General features: G+C 40.1%; 1 protein-coding gene and 1 pseudogene across 5 annotated transcripts in view; both read right to left on the reverse strand.

Annotated features, from left to right (window-relative positions):
• Positions 1–318: 318 nt before the first annotated feature.
• LOC141580302 (tripartite motif-containing protein 64-like) overlaps positions 319–18,590 on the reverse strand; it is a 61,063-nt gene continuing 42,791 nt past the window's right edge. For all 5 annotated transcript variants that reach the window (XR_012512496.1, XM_074381172.1, XM_074381170.1 and 2 more), the window contains 2 exons: positions 5,926–6,338; positions 319–5,030 (listed from right to left, as the gene is read on the reverse strand). Coding sequence is in view for 4 of the 5 variants with exons in the window: in XM_074381172.1 (XP_074237273.1) it covers positions 4,958–5,030; positions 5,926–6,338 (486 nt within the window). In the remaining variant the exon portion in view is untranslated. The remainder of the gene's footprint in view (positions 5,031–5,925; positions 6,339–18,590) is intronic.
• Positions 13,819–15,685, reverse strand: LOC141580420 (E3 ubiquitin-protein ligase RNF126-like; annotated as a pseudogene).

Below are 18,590 nucleotides of genomic sequence, written 5' to 3' on the forward strand. Positions count from 1 at the left end.
CACACTCTGAAAAAATATCAGATTTAAAAAAACCCTCATATAGTATGTTTTTTTAACTGAATGCACAAATTGAAAAGCAGATTAAGTGTTATGAAGAAATGGTGGAGGGTGAATGGAGAATAAATGTTAATGGTTATTGGGATTCTTCTGGAAGTTATAAAAATGTCCAGGCAGTAGGTAGTTCTGATGGCTGCACAAGTGTGATATACTAACAACCTCTGAATTAAATACATTAGAACAGGACTTTCGTGGTAAGGGAATGGATCTCAATAAACCTGTTACAAAAAAAAAAAAAAAAAAAAAAAGCTATAATTGATGTTCTAGTAAAAATTACACAATAATTTATTAAAATAACTTAATTAACAAAGGTATACAATCAAGGTGGTTATTTCATTTATAACCATAAAGTAATTACATTCCATGAAGTTACAATGAGCTCACAGGCTCCCACACATAGGCCTCTTTCCTCACATAAGGTATCAGAACACTATTTGCCTCATTTATGGGGGGAGGTCACAATAAATCATCATGAAACCAAATTTTCATGTGGAACCAAAACAAAAGAAAGGCCTCAGAGGGGAAGAGAAGGAGGAAAACCAAAGATAAGAGAAGCTTTATAAACATCAAAGAAACTCACAGCTCCATTCTCATAATCCAGAAACACCCCGACCCAATCCCGAGGCCTTTGCACATAATGAATTATAGGTGGAGAGTCTATAGTGATTGCTACTCTTTGGGGAAAATTTAAAAACAAAACAAAACAAAACAAAACAACCTTTCATCAGAACCAATAATGATATTGGTATCTGCTGTCCTGGAATCTTTGCAGACTCCCAGAATGCAGTTGGGGAGTAGGTCACATCCACTTCCCAGTAATGCCTGCAGGAGGAGAATGCTTGAGCTTCCCACAGCACAAATCTCTCCACTCCTGGGGGATCCATGACTGCACTGCGATGGTCAACTCCAAATATCACTTGTCTCATGTCCTCAGAAAGGCTTATAGAGCAAGGAACCATTTCTGTACTCAGAGAATTACCCACTGCCAAAGAAAAAATACTGCCAAGCACTCAGTGAGTGCTACGAGGGGCAGGGGCTCTGTGGTCCATTTATTCACTTCATTTGATCTTCTTCTAAGAAAATGCAGAATGAAAGAAGCCAAAAGAATTCAGCCCCATGCATCCATGAAGATGAAATGTTACTACAACTCTACAGCACATACAATTATGTATTATTCTGTAAATGACAGAGAAAAAAATGTGACCATATCACTGGGTGGAGTAATGATTTAATATGTATCTCTACATAGTTTGTTTCAGGACATATCTAAAAATTTTTTTAGTAGAAAATTCTTGTTTTGTCTTTAAGATCACCAACAGGTAGACATCACTTTATTGTGATGCATTTATTGGAATGAAAATTATCAAATATTTGGTAGAAATTAACACATGTAAAGTTTAGAAGTTTCTGAAAATAATATTCTGGCTTTACATTATCTGTTTAGCCCCTGATTCAATCTACTCTGGGTTCCTGCCCTTTGCTACCTAGACCTGCTCTCTTGAATGGGCCTAACATGGTTAGGCCATGTTCACAATTCCTCACCTTTCAGTGATTATGAGAAGTATCTGATGGTATCAGAATTGTCCTGATTATGGATATGTTAGTCATTTTCTATGTTGATCAAAACTTTCTGATTTTATAAATAATAAAGGTGCTTGTAGAATGTATATAAATGTACTTAGGATGGAACCAATTAAAAGCCATTGTGCCAAATCTAAGGCTTCAAAATTGAATTATTATGAATAAACATGAAATATTGATGCCACCATGAGAACTAATGTCTTCATAACTATATAAGTGGAATATTCTTTGCCCTCTTATTCTGCAGATACAGTATGTATCTCATTTTACATTTTCTTCAAACTGTAAGTCAGGAAATTGAGTTTTGATCATTGTAATATTACTATGCATGTAAGGAAGATGCAGATGTTTTAGTAAACTCTGTATTACCTGCATGTTAGAAATAATGAAACAAGCTAGGCGCGGTGACTCAAGCCTGTAATCCCAGCACTTTGGGAGGCCGAGGAGGGTGGATCACGAGGTCAAGAGATCAAGACCATCCTGGTCAACATGGTGAAACCCCATCTCTACCAAAAATACAAAAAAATAGCTGGGCATGGTGGCATGTGCCTGTAATCCCAGCTACTCAGGAGGCTGAGGCAGGAGAATTGCTTGAACCCAGGAGGTGGAGGTTGCGGCGAGCCGAGATCACGCCATTGCACTCCAGCCTGGGTAACAAGAGCGAAACTCTGTCTCACTACAGGCCCAGAGCTAATCACACGGTTGTACAAAGATACCATATGTTCATGCAAGATGTTTCCTCAGAATTTTGCCAGTTTTGGTTAACTGCATATACATTTTATTCTATTCTCTTGGGAACATGAGGATGTTACTTTTTCTAAATTTTACTTGCACAAAAACTCACTTTCTCCAGACATATTATTCTCAGACATGACACAATTTCTAAAGGCATTAAAAGTCATTGCCTCCCTCTGCCCATCACACCCCCTGGGAATATACAGAAATCCTGGAAATATTACAGAGAGCAGAAAACTCAGACCAAAACATTTGTGACATCAGCCTGCAGTTGTCACTAATGCTAGTCAGTGTCTAACAGAGAATGTTCCATGAGACAAAGGACTTAATCTTTTGTGCAAAACAAAGGAGTCTAATTCCAGCCTGAAAGCCCTGCTGCTGAGGGTCCTGGGGTGACCATCTTCCTGAGGTCTTTCCTACAACTGTGTGTCTTGTGATGGAGCAGGTCTGGGATGCTTTTGGGAACAAACCTTCTTCCTCAGCCCATCCTTAGGGAATCTCCCTCCTACCTCTGTCTTTTTTACCTCCCACCCCTCTAGAATAGAAAACATCGCTATGATTCCTCAGAATAATTTTTTATAAAGATCTGTGGGTTAGAGCTGGGCAGGATGGATGAATTGGGAAGAACAAACTTCAGAATGGCAAATCGTTTTTAAATATACTTGAATTCATACAAATTTTTAAATGAAAACTTTCCAGACCAAAGAGAAAAAGACGTCAGGGCCTCTTTTGAAACAAAATAAAAAATAGCCACTGAGGATGATTTTAGTAGCTCAAAATGTATACATACACTTCATTAACAAGAGAATGACCTGTTCAGAAATAACATTATTTTAGTGCAAACTCGCCTTTTGAATACATTTCCCACATCCTGCAAATAATTAAAAGATATGTTAATTGTGAAAGTATTTTCCTTCTGCACATTTTCCCATACTTTTGTGTCTTTTTGGTTCAGTGTTTTAATAATGTATATTTTCTTATTCCCCTCTAAGGAATCATTCCAGGCTATGTTAATAATAGAACCTCAACTAAACTATGAAACACTTCATCGGCAGACATTAAGAGCAAAGGAGCTCAGCAAGAGATTGTGGAGTAAATCAAGGATACCTGGGTTTCCAGGGTCATTAGTTTCCTAATCTTATTCCCATGGAAAGTTCTGACCGCATATGACAGCTATTAAGACAAAACAGAGAACTATACAAGAAACAGAGTATGCTGACACTGATGAACAACTTTTACAAACCTTGCCCAGGCAAGGGGAAAAGCCTCAATAGCTTCAGTAAATCACTGTTGTATGGGACATCAGAGAGTGGGGAGGAACCAGGGCACATAAATGGAGTATTGGTAACCTTCCCCTCACCTGGGGTTCTGCTGACCTTGGATAACCTCTCTGTGTGGGTAGTACTCCAAATTATATTGAAGAGAATGTTTTCCTATGTTAGGTACTACAAATGGCAAAAACTTCCCAAAGATTACCAAAGTATGCAGTAATAAATGACTGGACAAATGTAATGATGGGTGTCAGACAGCAGTTGTTACTTAGCAAACAGTAGTGACCTATGCAGGTGACATACCATATCCTGGCAGCATTGGCCAGCAAAGGCTTCCTGTCTCTGAGGATGGACCCTCCCTCCTCACCTGGGGCAGCTCCATGCCAGGCATGTGGCTCAGCTCCCACAGCTCTCTGTACATGTCTTTCATCCTTTCTAAATGCTGGGTCATTCTCACTTGACTGTTTGGGAGTGGTTGGAAAATCTCTTCTCTGTCCAGTGCCTGTAGATGAAGTTGCTCCTCCTCTTCAAGAAATGGATGCATCTTTTGATATTGAATATTGATTATCACCTGCCTTAAATCCACATAGTCTTGCAGAGACATTTGGTTAAAATGATTACATGTTGTCACTCTCAACAGAAAACTGCAAATAATTATATTCTGGGTGTAATCAAGCAATTTGATAAATTTTCTGCCTACTCTTGCAAAGAGTCTTGAGTATTTGCCATTTCTTCTATCATTTAAAAAAAATGTTCCTATTCTCTTTCCCTGTTTAAATCGAAACCTATATAAAGACTCCTCATTTCTCTCCCTGTGATGCTTCTTCACAGTTCTTATCAAGTCAGTTATTTCCCCTATTAATCTTCTGCCTTTTAGGTTTTTTCCATGCCTGATTCACTTAAATGTTAAAAAACATTTTAGCCATACACCATATTATGCATACAGGTTTTTTTTTTACTGTATTTTTCCTTTACATACTATTCTATTTATTTCCTCTTCCTCACACCCAACCTTAGTAAAATATTGTCTCATTTCCAGTGTCTGAAAATGTTTATACCAACCTTCGAATTTGAACTAGGAGACATAATATGCCATTTATCCAATATATTAAAATTACTTGGCTAGCTTGTGTGGGCTTCTCTATTTGTGAATCCTATTATATCAATTGAAATCATTATATTTTTATGGGACGAAACCACTATCTTTTAAGTGGTAGTTTGAATTTAGCTAAAAATTATAAGCCAACATTGTGTTTATTTGCATAAAAACAAAAGGAAACATTTTCATTCTTACCACTATCAAACGAGTGTTGCTAGTTTCCTGATTTAGATTGTTTTCTGTTTCTTGATTGATTTTCCATAGTCCATTTCCTTTGTGAGTTTCTTCTGCAACATAAACAAGAAGCTTAACAATAATGAGGACAGTATAGGAGATTTCATCCCATTACTGATTTTTTAAAAAGGCTGTATTTGAAAGAATCATGAATTTAAGTTAGAGTGCAGTGGTCAGATTTTTCCATGTTAAACAAATTTGTTTCCAATAATTTGGAAGTGAAAAGTAATAGAAGCATAATAGAGTGTTTTAAGGGCAGATAATAGCATTAATTTTCTGAGAAACTGGCTTTGACTTTGAAAAGTGTTTTGCTGCTGGCCGCCTGCTTCACAGCTCCATACCACATATTTGAACAATGTTTCTAAGGAAATCTGCTTTAGTGAAGGCTCAACACAGCTTTGATTAGAGTGTCAAATTAGTCAGCAACATTGAAATGACACATTTCTTTTTTTATTGCATTTTAGGTTTTGGGGTACATGTGAAGAACATGCAAGACTGTTGCATAGGTACACACATGGCAGTGTGATTTGCTGCCTTCCTCCCCTTCACCTATATCCAGCATTTCTCCCCATGCTATCTCTCCCCAACTTCCCACCCCCCACTGTTCCTCCCTTATTTCCCGCCAACAGACCCCAGTGTGCAGTGCTACCCTCCCTGTGTCCATGTGTTCTCATTGTTCAACACCGACCTATGAGTGAGAACATGTGGTGTTTGATTTTCTGTTCTTGTGTCAGTTTGCTGAGAATGATGGTTTCCAGCAATGTCCCTACAAAGGACATGAACTCATCGTTTTTTATGGCTGCATAAGGACACATTTTTGCTTTATGATTGCCATGGAATAATCACCACCGCCACCATCTGCATTCCCATCACCGTCATTAGCATAGGCCCTCATCTTTGTGATTTAAGATTCTGTAGATTTCAAACTGCCTTAGAGGCATCATGTACCTGCAATCCTCAGCAGCCCATCCTATTGGGCTGTGGCTGTGAGCCATGAGCTCTGGTGACTCAGAGCTGAGCGCACAGAGCAATCTCCTGTCAGCCTCGCCAAAGAGCTCCTTAGTCTCCTCATGTCGCACACAGATCTTGTCTGAGCTGTTGATGTTTCTCTGAGGTCTGGTCTGTCTGGCAAGGAAAGCCAGCTTTTTGAGGGCCACACTGGTTTTGAATTTGGACTTCTCTGAGATTTTTCTGCACACAGGGCAGTGCATTGGTGCTCTGCCTTCTTCCCAGCGGAGGCAGAGGCAGGGCCTGCGAAAGTTGTGCCCACAGGCAATGGTGACTCGGTCTATGAAGCAGGTCATGCATATGGTGCAGGTGACCTCATTCTGGAAGGCCTGCAGGCTGCTGAATCCAGGTTTCTGAAAATAAAAAAAAAAAATCTGAGAATTTCTCTCTATTTTATTTGTATTTTCCCCTATAATAGGGGGAAAAAAGGCTGATAGACAATTTTCCTTGTTTACTTGACTTCTGTCCAATCTATTCAATAACTTAGCTCCAGTACAAACTGAGACATAGTAAACTAGCAAACATGCTGAATTTATGAAGTTTTTCCTCAGTAGCCATTAGAGATTGGGTCCAGGGCTCCCTGAGATACCACAATCCTAAGATGTTCAAGTCTCTTTTTAGAAAATGGTGTAGGATTTGCATGTAACCTAATCTACCCTCCTGAATACTTTATCTTTAGATGACTTTGAATACCTAATATAATGTAAATGCTGTATAAATACTTGTAATGCCATACAGTTTAGGAACAGCGAGAAGATTGTTTAGGAACAGCAAGAAGATTGTTAAAAATATGTACATGTTTGGCTGGGTGCAGTTGCTCAAGCTTCTAATCCCAGCACTTTGGGAGGCTGAGGTTGGCAGACCATGAGGTCAGTAGACTGAGACCATCCTAGCTAACACAGTGAAACCTAGTCTCCACTAAAAATACAACAAAATTAACTGGGCATGTTGGCATATGCCTGTAGTCCCAGCTACTCTGGAGGCTGAGGCAGGGGAATCGCCTGAACCCAGGAGGCAGAGGTTGCAGTGAGCCAAGATCTGGCCACTGCACTCCAGCATGGGTGACAGAGCAAGACTGTCTCAAAAAATGCATGTACAGCTGCTTTTTCTTCCTGCAAATATTTTTTATCTGAGATTAGTTGAATCCATGGGTATAAAACCCATGGATATGAAGATTCAATTGTGATTCAAATGGGAAAATGAGACGAGAGTCCTCATGGTATTGTTGTTAAACAAGCAGTGCTCTCAATCATTCCCAATTACTTAGACAAGCTTAAATCCTGGGAAGAGGGTCAATATGGGGATGCTTTCCGAGTCACTTATATAAGCTGATTAATGAAGACGCACATTCTGAATCTCTTCCTGTCTCTGTCATTCTATCTCTCTCAATGATTCCATGATGATAATATACGAAAGACACTTAGTATCTATGCTATTATTCTATACTCCCTGCCTCCAAACTCACCTGTGAAGTTTTCTTAGACAACTATGAATAGGTTTTATCTAAGATTGATTAATCAATCAAAGTGGACTTCAACTGTCGACTCCCAAAATTATCATTCATTGAATTAGTCCTTTTAGATTTAACATCAAAACTCTTCCTTTCAATAAATTAAATGTAAATAATGTCTTAATTTAGAAACTTTTCCATAGTCAATTCAGATGATCAAAGAGAACGCTTTCACATTCTGAAATAGTATTTAAACTATAATAGCAAGAATTCATACAGAACTAATAAATTATCTTCTAAATAACAAAAAAGTGAAGACATGCTTTAGGTTTTCTGTGCTCAACTAGAAAATTCAGAAATGCAGTTAATGGAAGTGTAGCCCCCAATTCTTCTTCCTTCCTTCCTTTCTTCCTTCCTTCCTTCCCTCCTTTTTTGTTGCAACCTTACTGCAACCTCCAGCTTTCAGATTTAAGCAATTCTCCTGCCTAAGCCTCCCAATTAGCTGGTATTACAGGCACCCACCACCATGCCAGGATAATTTTTTCATGTTTTCAGCAGAGACGGTTTTCCACCATTTTGGCCAGGCTAGTTTCTAACTCCTGACCTCAAGAGATCTCCCAGCCTCGGCCTCCCAGAGTGCTAGGACTACAAGCATGAGCCAGCACACTAGGCCAGTTAGATCTATTTTTAACAGCTTTCAAGTGTAGTCTGCAAACTGAAAATTGTGAAGAGACAGCAAATAGGACTTTTCCAACAAGAATTTTCAAAGCAATTCAACATTTTTAACTTTTACTGTGGTGAACATAATAACCATTACTACATTCCCACATTTCAGTGAACATTTTAGGTATTTGATGGGTTCTATCACTGCATGAAACCCTGGAAAGATATCTTTTCATACCTAAAAAATCCAACAATACAGAAAATAGTCACATTAAAAAAATCAAATAGCAAGGGTACAAAAATGCTGTTACAAATAAAAGACACTTTATCTTGATTCGATGTAAAATCACTAGGACAGCTACTTGTTTGCTTAGAAAAGACCCAAGCATTCTGTCAGGTAAATTTAAAGTATTTTTAAGAGAAAAAGTAAGCATGATGGGTTTACTGTAAATTTGATACTCACAAGACTACTATGAATGGTCTCTTTCTAGAAGCTCTGTCGATAACCAGATTAGAAGGAACTCCTGGTGCTCCAAAGCCCAAAAGCCAGAAATCCAGTGGGTCCTCACTGAAGGAGAGGTCTGTGGATGGGCATCCTTTTAGTGTGTAAGGGCCCACACAAGACCACACCCACTTCCTGAAACTGATTAGATTGCACAGGAAGGGGTAAATTGGCTGATTAGATTTATATAGTACAGAAAACCACACTTGGGGGCTCAAAGCTCAACAGACAAGTTTGGGATGCAAGAAAGTTGACTTTATACAACTTGTTCAAAGAAATATTTTATGTAAAACAATTATTTCATTAAATATGTTTTTATTTTGCACATGCTAACTTTTATTTATTTATTTTTGAGACAGTGTCTCATTCTGTTGCTCTGGTTGGAGTGCAATGGCTGAATCTTGGCTCACTGCAACCTCCCCCTACCTGGTTCAAGTAATTCTTCTCCTGCCTCAGCCTACCAAGTAGCTGAGATTACAGGTGCCCATCATTATACCCAGCTAATTTATGTATTTTTAGGAGAGAAAGGATTTAACCATGTTGGTCAGGCTGGTCTGGAACTCCTGACCTCAGTTGATCCTCCCACCTCAGCCTCCCAAAGTGCTGGGATTACAGGCATGAGCCACCGTGCCCAGCCACACGCTAACTTTTAAAATTTTATTTCTTACTGTGAGTTTTAAAATTATAATTGCTTAAGTGCCTAGTCATTATTTATCAGAATATGTCCAAAGATAAAACATTAACTGGGATTACAACACATCTGTACTGTGTAACTCTCTTGTTTAAAAAAGTGTTGGAGGAACTCAATTGTGTTTCATATAATTGTATATATAATGCTTAGTGGAATTAGTGGTATTAAGCTTTTTTTCTTATTTTTACTATTTTATGACCATTTCATAATGATTGTTTTATATAATAATAAAATATTTTTTCAATTCGTATACCTTTTTGAATAATTTCACAACAGATACTTTACATATATGTACATAAATATCTAAAGCAATGTATGTATTCATATTTTTTAAATTATATAATAGTTATTTACAGAATAATAATCATTAGTATTACCTTTTTTTGAGACGGAGTCTCCCTCTGTCACCCAGGCTGGAGTGCAATGGCATGATCTCAGCTCACTGCAACTTCTGCCTCCCAGATTCAAGCAATTCTCCTGCCTCAGTCTCCCAAGCGGCTGGGGTTACAGGTGTCTGCCACCATTCCTGGCTAAGTTTTGTAATTTTAGTAGAGATGGGGGTTTCACCATGTTGGCCAAGCTGGTCTCAAACTGCTGACCTCAGGTGATCTATCTGCCTCCAACTCCCAAAGTGCTGGAATTTCAGGCCTTAGCCAAGGCACCCAGCTGCTATTTACAGAATAATTATATGCATAATTATCTTTAATAGTGTATAAAAGATATTTTTTAACACAGTCGCCATACTAGCAGATTTTGTCGTTGTTTACCATGATTTAATAAATCACCAATGTTTACACATACTTGTATTAACAGATTATCTAAAGTTTGCGGATTTTGGTCATTTCTATAAACTAAAAATTAACAAACCTTGTTAGAAACTGAAAAAGTAAAAATCTAAATAAAAGTCACCATTTACATATTAACAGACATTAAAACAATTATAAACCTTATAAAAGCATGTCCTAGTAAAAGATGCAGTGGCTGTCTTTTTAATAAATCCATGGCATTGCAAATTAGTATGTTTTCTGAGGTGTCATTTGATCAGCATTATGCTTCAAAAGATAGATCCAAAAAAGTTAGAAAAGGTAATCATAGATACATATATGCAGAGTCTTCCATAAATGTTGCTTTTTGAAAACTGCTTCAAACACTTCTTAAAATGTTGTATATTATCTACCTAAGTGTAGAAAAGAAAGGCTTTCTACTACTCTCACTTTTCAGTAAAAATTCAATGCTGTGTTGTGTAGAATGCCCTGAATTAGACAGAAATAAACAATGAGCACTTATGAGATGCAAAAAAAAGAATGAGCAATCGTTGCAAACTTTAGTGCTAGAGGCTGAAGTTACCATCTATTATACTACAACTGTGTCATCACGCAGAATAGGTAAGAGAGAAAAAGCAGTATTTCATTACCCAACTAAAAAATACTGTCATTCAAATGAAAATATCAGACATTTATTAATTACAAATTATATGCTAAAAACTGTTCTAAGTACTAGCTTACTTCTTACAGCAACCCCATGAGATAAATAATATTTCATACTCATTTAAAGATTAATAAATGTAAGAACAGAAAACTTCAATAATTTGAATAGTTATATTCAAATTAAGTAGGGTTTGAACCCAGGCAGTCTGTCTCTGAAAACTGTTTTTCTCTCAGTGATATTAAATATGTTGCCAAAGTATGTTCCTAAGCCACAGAACTGCATACAATATTTTGCGGGAAATGCTTCTTGCATGCTGGCAGAATTGATTGGAAGTTTACACAGCTTTCAAGTATTGTGCAGGTTTTGGTGCATTTTATAGAATAATAATATTCACCTTGTCCCACATCTATAACACTGTCCAACTCTCTATCAATGACATCACAAAAAGTCTGTTGGCATGTTCAGCCAAACCCCATAACAAAGGCATTGTGCAATTCCTACAATGCAGTGTAGCTCTTCCGTTCAAAGCCCAGAATGTCTCAGAGGATCTCATGTGTGCACTTCTCTGGTTACTCACAAAATGAGTGTCTACTATGGACTCTCCATATTGGTAGGGATTGGAGCCAAAATAGTAACAAACCTACATGTTCTGCACAAGTCCCGAAAATTAAATTTTTTAAAAAATTTAAAAAATGAAAACTCAATCCTTAAGGAGCTCATGGTCTAGTAGGTGATACAAAGGAAGGGACAGTCATCCTGAAAGTCTTCCTAAGAGAAGTAACACCTAAACTGAAATCCAACAGATGAGGGTAGTCTTATCTTTTCTGAGGGTAAAGTTTACGTGACAGCAGTTGCCATGAGAAAAGATTTTAGGACCTGGAATAGTGGCTCATGCCTGTAATTCCAGCACTTTGGGAGGCCTGGATAGATAGACTAGTCAAGCCGAGAAGTTCAAGACCAGCCTGGGCAACCTGGTGAAACTCCATCTCCACAAAACACACACACACACACACACACACACACACACACACACACACAAATTAGACAGGCATGATGGTGCACGCCTGTAATCTTACCTACTTGGGAGTCTTAAATTGGATGATTGCCTGAGCCCAAATGACAGAGGTTGCACTGAGCTGGGGTTGTGCCACTGACTCTAGTCTGGGCGACAGAGTGAGACTGTTTTTCTCACACACACACACACACACACACACACACACACACACACATTAGTTCAGTTCTCTTGCTAGGTTGAAGCCCTTCTATTTCATCTAGGCCAGAATGCTTTCTGAAATATAAATGTGCCTATATTCCTACCTGCTTAACCTTATTACGGGATTTTGATAAACTACAAGAAAGTAGTTACACTCCTCTGGATGTCTTCCAAAACTTATTTGAAGTATTTGATGCTCAATGTATAAATTGTTCTTCCCTCAAATCCCTTGGATTTTATTTTATTTATTTATTTTTTGAGGCAGAGTTTCGCTCCTTACCCAGGCTGGAGTGCAATGGTGCGATCTTGGCTCACCACAACCTCTGCTTCCTGGGTTCAGGCAATTCTCCTGCCTCAGCCTCCTGAGTAGCTGGGATTACAGGCATGCGCCACCATGCCCAGCTAATTTTTTTGTATTTTTAGTAGAGACGGGGTTTCACCATGTTGACCAGGATGGTCTCAATCTCTTGACCTCATGATCTACCCGCCTCGGCCTCCCAAAGTGCTGGGATTACAGGCGTGAGCCACTGCGCCCCTTGGATTTTAATAAGAGTGAGTTATTTATATTTCTTTAACTTGCCACAATCAACCATACTTCTATTATTTTTATGTAATATGATTACCCTGTTAGTAGAAATATAAATGAAATCACTTTAAAACAGTAAGTGGCATTGCTCAGTAGAATTGACAATCCACAAATTTTATAACCCAGATATTCCACCTATCGGAAGATGCTGTCAGGAAAGAGAATCTCTTGATTATTTGCATGAGCAGACATGCTCACAAAACCAAAATACAAAAATAAATCCAATGTACAACAGCAAAAATGAATAAATTTATTATGCACCATTTATCCAAACTTGGGTTATCCACTACAAACTCGCTCTTGATTATTTACATAAATAGATCTAGACCCTTTATATATATATATATATAGTCAAGTGTTAAGATGTCAGTCTTTTTTAGTAGAAGACATTGGAGAGAATTCCAAAAACGTGCTTCCAGTCTGCTTTGGAAATGACATCTCCGGTATCTGGCCCAGATGGTATGCAGGGTTACACCAGTTCCCAGATTCTGTAGTTAAGGCTGCTGCTATAGCACTCACTTCTTCAAGTTCATGGTGACCAGGAGAGCTCAGCAGCCAAGAGCTTCTTCTGATACTGGCCTTTTTTCAAATTTGCAGTGGAGCACCTCAGAGATGACGTTTCTACCTAAACAGCTTTACAAGTGGCCCAGAAGGCAAGTTTCCAGGGAGGGCTGAAGTGTGGATTGAAACCAAGTTTGTTTTTTTTTTTTCCTTTGTAAGCGGTGCATTTTAAATAACTTTCAAGATACACATATTTTTTCCTTTAAAAAAGTCTGCTGTAGCAGTTTTGTTCTTGAATTTTGCTGGTCATCCTCATGGTCCCGAGCCCCCAAACTCTGGGTTGTGGAGGCAGCCGAGGCAGAGGCTGGGGGGCCCACACGGCCTGTCCTGGCGGTGCTCGCAGCACTGGTGGAGCAGCTGGGCCCCATCTTGCCACAGCTCATGCATGGCCAGCATGTGAGCGAAAACGTCCACTTATTTCAAAGCAGTAATAATTTAAAATTATAAAAATCTTTCCGCCACTGAACGTTTAGAAGGTGCGGTTAGACAGAGAGGACAGGGAGGCTGGGGTGCCCCAGCATGGGGCCGTATGACCCATGCCTTCCCAAGCCAGGGGGCCCGTGGGCCAGGCTCGGGTCTTGCCCTGGTACAGGCCGGGCCTGCGGTGCTGACCAGCCAAGGGCGGCGCCGCTGGCCCACACGGTCTGCGAGGGCCACGTGGAGCCGGCTGAGGGTAGGGGGCAGAGGCCCCACACTTTCCCCAGAGCCTCGGGTCCCCCGGGCAGGAGTGGGTGCGGACAGGGGTGGGTGCCGGCAGACGCGGGCTCAGGAGTTACTTGCGGCGTTCTCGTTGCCGGGCGAGCTGGAGGCGGAGGAGGACGAGGAGACGCTTACCCCCGCCAGGCCCAGGGGGTTCGTGGCCGAGTTCTGTCCCGTGAGGCTTTTCCGGCAGACGGGGCAGCCGTCGTGCTTTGTGGGGACAGAGGCGAGGGCGGGAGAAGGGGCAGGTTGGGGCTGGCGGGCGGGTGGGCACTGCCCTGCTCCCGCCAGGGCACCACGCGGCCGTCGCGGACCATGGGGTGCAGGGCAGCCGCCGCCCGCGCTGGCCCGGCGCACAGTCGTCCTTGCACACGGGCACTCCCGCCCGGAGCCTAGTGCTCCTCGGGGCCGGGACGGTGGGGAGGGCCTGGGTCTTCTCTGTCTGCCGGTGGGGGGCCCGGGTTTTCAAACGGATTGAGCGGCTGTGTGAGGATGGCGTCCAGGCCGCAGTCCACGGGGTTGGAGGGCAGAGCTCCCCAGGGACCGAGGCTGGGGATGGCGGCGGGCGTGATGTGCCGTCAGCGCCGGACTATCCCCTCCAGTGTGGGGGCGCCTTCGTGTCGGCCGGTGGCCCACCGCGTGGGGAGGCGGCGCGGGGCTGCCAGGGGCGGGTGCCGGGACTGGGGCTCTCGCTCCCCCCGGCTCTCGGGGTCCCTGCCGTCGTCAGCCTGCGCCCCCGGAGGGAGCGTGGGGATCTCGAAGCTGTCGTCAACGATGCCGAAAGCAAACTGTAGCCCTGAGGTCCTGAGGTCCTGGTCCACGTTCTCCAAAGGCAGCCGGTTCCAGTCCGTGAGGGCTGCGGAGGGGGCAGAACCATCTTCTGTGCTCCTGGTCTCTTCTGGAAGCTCCTCGATGAAACCAGACTCGCATCTTGGGCAGATATAATCCGGCAGGCGTGGGACGATCTCCACGGAGCAGCAGTGGCAGAAGCACCGTCCGGGCTGTGGCGACGCCTCGGCCATGGCCTACTCTGTGCCACCCACCCCCAGTACTTCAAGTCCAGGAAAGTAGACATATGAGCCACAAAAGGCTAGATTACCAATAATTACACATGTTCTCTCGCAGTAATAAGAAAGTTCTCCTAGCCCAGACACTTTTTAGAGTGATTGTGCTTAACGAAGAGTAGAGTTGATGAATGAAGGTTCTGTGTATTGATTTAAAGGAAAAAATAAGTCCTTTGCTTCCTCTTTTTCAGAAAATTTCTGATGGGTGTTCACCGATTTGTCTCTCTCTTTCTCAAGTCGTTCAATCTCCAGAGACAGCTTATACATCTCCATGACCATTTTCACATCATCTGGGCTTGGCAGGCACTGCATGAGCTTTCTACCTGTGAGCACCTGCTCGCAACCTACGGATACCTCCCAGTCACATCCGGGCACTTCTGGGTACCAGGTACCAGGTTCCTTCCTCTGAGCAAGTGATACTTTTCAGACTGACCAAAAGTTTTTCACGTGCAACACCACAGCAACTTTCAACATTCAGTGAGGGCAAGATGTGAGGGGACTCTTCATTGGCTTCTCAAACTTCACCCTGGAAACAATGGCAATTCCTTATATGTGCTCATCACATATTATTTAGACTTCTCCTTACATTTTACTAGACAATATTTCATTGCTCAAATTCTCTTATAATTAATCATTCTTTATATTAATTTTCCTTATTCACATTATTATGTATTTTTTCTGTCTTGATGGTCCATGAATCTTATTTTCATTTGAATAAATGCTATCTATCTATCTGAACACTTAAAAACCTGTGGAAAAAAATCAAGTACCATAAAAATATACATGGCATGATTGCATTTATAAAAAATAGTAAACTACATAAAACACAAACATAAAACATGTAAAGAATAAAGCCATGTATGATAAAATCATAAAGAATAACAGGAAATAAACATAACAATTCAAGAAAGTGAAAAAGCACAACTGTCATGAATACATGGGGGACCCAAAGATATTGAAAATATTATTTTCTTAATATAGCTAGTAGGTTCACAAATGTTCACTTCATTACTATTTTTCTCTACCTTGTGTGTTATATGATAGTGTTTTATATAAATAAAATACTTTTAATAAAAAATTATTTCTTATGCTATAGAGTGATTACATTTACTAAAAGTGTAATTTAATTAGTTTCTCAACCATGTGCTGAGCTAGTGATCCTCTGAGCCCTGGGGGGCCAGGCAGGGCGTGAGGCCTCCGCCTTGGAGCAGTTGTGCATGTTCCCCAGTGCGCTCTAGGACACACTGATGCTTTCCTATGTGTGAAGTGACATGAACAGATTAGACTTGATTCCCTGATAATGCCAGATGAGAGTTTTACCATATTTACCCATTCCCCTTGGATGTTTTACTGAGTTTGATTCTTCCATTTCAGAATAATTTTTTTTTGCCTGATTTTTTTTTATTTTTAGTCCATAACAAGGAAATAAAAGAAAAATATATACACAGATAAATATATGAACACTCACATGACTGTATATAATGTCTAGCTTTATTTCTAATATACTCCTTTAAACTTCACCAATATACCCATCATAAGCCTTTCTGAATGATATACCACAAAAATCTCTATGGATTCTCTAAAGAACCCTCTCAGGCTGCTTCTTTCAAAGCCTCTGCAGCTGCCTGCACTGTGAAGGCTGCAACAGCAGTCTTTCTCTTCACTTCTCCCTTAGTTTTGCAAAGATCCACTTTGGTTTCAATATCAAACAGAGCATCAGAAATTCCTGAAAATGACTCCCTTGAATACTTGCTGTGGCTGCTTGAAGCATGGATGACATGCCTGTTGAAAAACAGTATGGTCTTTATTAGTTGCCTAAATGTTACAGAAGAGAAACACAAGAGCATGCTACCATTTTAACATTGAATATTTCTAATTTAACAATTTGAACAAGTCACTTGTCAACTGAACTTCCACATTCAATCATCTCTAAAGACTAGTCTGGCCAGGGAAGGTAGTACAAGCCTGTAATCCCAGCCGCTTGGGAGCCAGAGGTGGGCTGATCACAAGGTCAGGGGTGCGAGACTAGCCTGGAAAGCATGATGAAACCCCGACTACTAAAAATGCAAAAAGTTAGCCAGGCATGGTGGCGCATGCCTGTAGACCCAGCTACTCAGGAGGAGGGAGAATTGCTTGAACCCGGCAGGCAGAGGTTGCAGTGAGCTGATTATGCCACTGAACTCCAGCCTGACCTATAGAGAGAGACTGTCTCAAAAAAAAAAAAAAAAAAAAAAAAGATAGTCTGTGAAATACATATTAATTAATTATATTTTCACTTTGAGCAAAAACTTAAAGTGGTAAGTGGTTCAGTGCTACAACAGTAACAATATAGAAAACACAGCAATCATTCTTGATAAGAGTATTTAGTTACAATTTTCCAAATTCTTCAAAATAAATTACACACAGTTTGTATTAGTATTTCACAGAGAAGAAAACTGAGGTCTGAGAAATCAAGTGACTGAAGTATCTGTCTCAAGGCACATTACAAATAAGTCCTGATTTTTTAATGCATTATAATAAGTTATAGCACAACAGTGATCATTAAAGTCTTGTTTGTGATTAGCCAAAATTTTATTTTTTTGTTCTTTTTTAAAAAGTCACACTATCATGTTAGAATATGTGACATAAAACATGAAGAATCATCAGAAACAATTTTGTAATGTTTCACATGACCACGGCAGAAGAATATTTTACAGTAGGAGCTAAGATAGTTCATGCAATAGACCGGGAAGAGAAGAACAAACTCTGACGTAAATAAATAAGCTCCAGAGCAGTGGCTCATGCTTTTAATCTCATAAATTTGGGAGGCTGAGGTGGGAGGACTGCTTGAGGCCAGGAGTTGGAGACCATCCTGGGCAACATAGGGACACCCTATCTCGACAAATAAAAGTACAAATGTTAGCTGAGCATTGTGGCACGTGACTAGTCCTAGTGATTTTGGAGCCTGAGGTGGGAAGATTGATTGAGCACAGGTGTTTGAGGCTGCAGTGAGCTAAGATTCCACCACTGACCTCCAGCTTGGGAGACAGTGTGAGAACCTGTAGCTTAAGAACAACAACAAAATAAGTGGGGCAATGGGTAAGTTAAAAATATGCTGCCATTGCCCAACCAATCAAACTTTCTAAAACATCCTCTTATTCCTGAGCCCAACTCTTTGATAATCCCTGGACAGAAAGACAGAGTCATTTCTGGCTGTCCAATGACCTAACCCCTTCTGCGATACATATAAGATCAACCTGGAGATGGTCAATGTTTGGTAGAAAAAATTGTGATAGTCAAGATGTAGGAGGAAAAGCACCTCTAAATACCAAACATAGAAAAAATATATATATATGTTTATTATATACATTACATATAGAAGGATTTACTGGGTTTTGTGTATACATAAACAAAAATATATTTAAAATAGGAAAGGGGCCAGAATTGTACACATAAGAATATAATCCTTTTATGATTTTTCTGATGGAACTAGAGAGATGTTTAATTTCTGCCGTGGCTTTCTTGATCTTTACATTTTCTAAAATAAACATATATTCTTTTAAAATAAGAAACAGAAAAATACTGAAAATAAAGATACGCAAAAATTATATTACGTTGCATGAGAATATATTATATTTATCATTTACTACATATATTTTGAAATGTTCTAATGGCTTGCAAGAAATCAACTATGATATTTTTCCACAGGACAAAAAAGAGGAAAATTGATATTGTAAGAGGGAGTCATTTTTTCTTTTCCTACCTATAA

The sequence above is a fragment of the Saimiri boliviensis genome, chromosome 11 (genome assembly GCF_048565385.1).
Source record: "Saimiri boliviensis isolate mSaiBol1 chromosome 11, mSaiBol1.pri, whole genome shotgun sequence".
Classification (NCBI taxonomy): Eukaryota; Metazoa; Chordata; class Mammalia; order Primates; family Cebidae; genus Saimiri; species Saimiri boliviensis.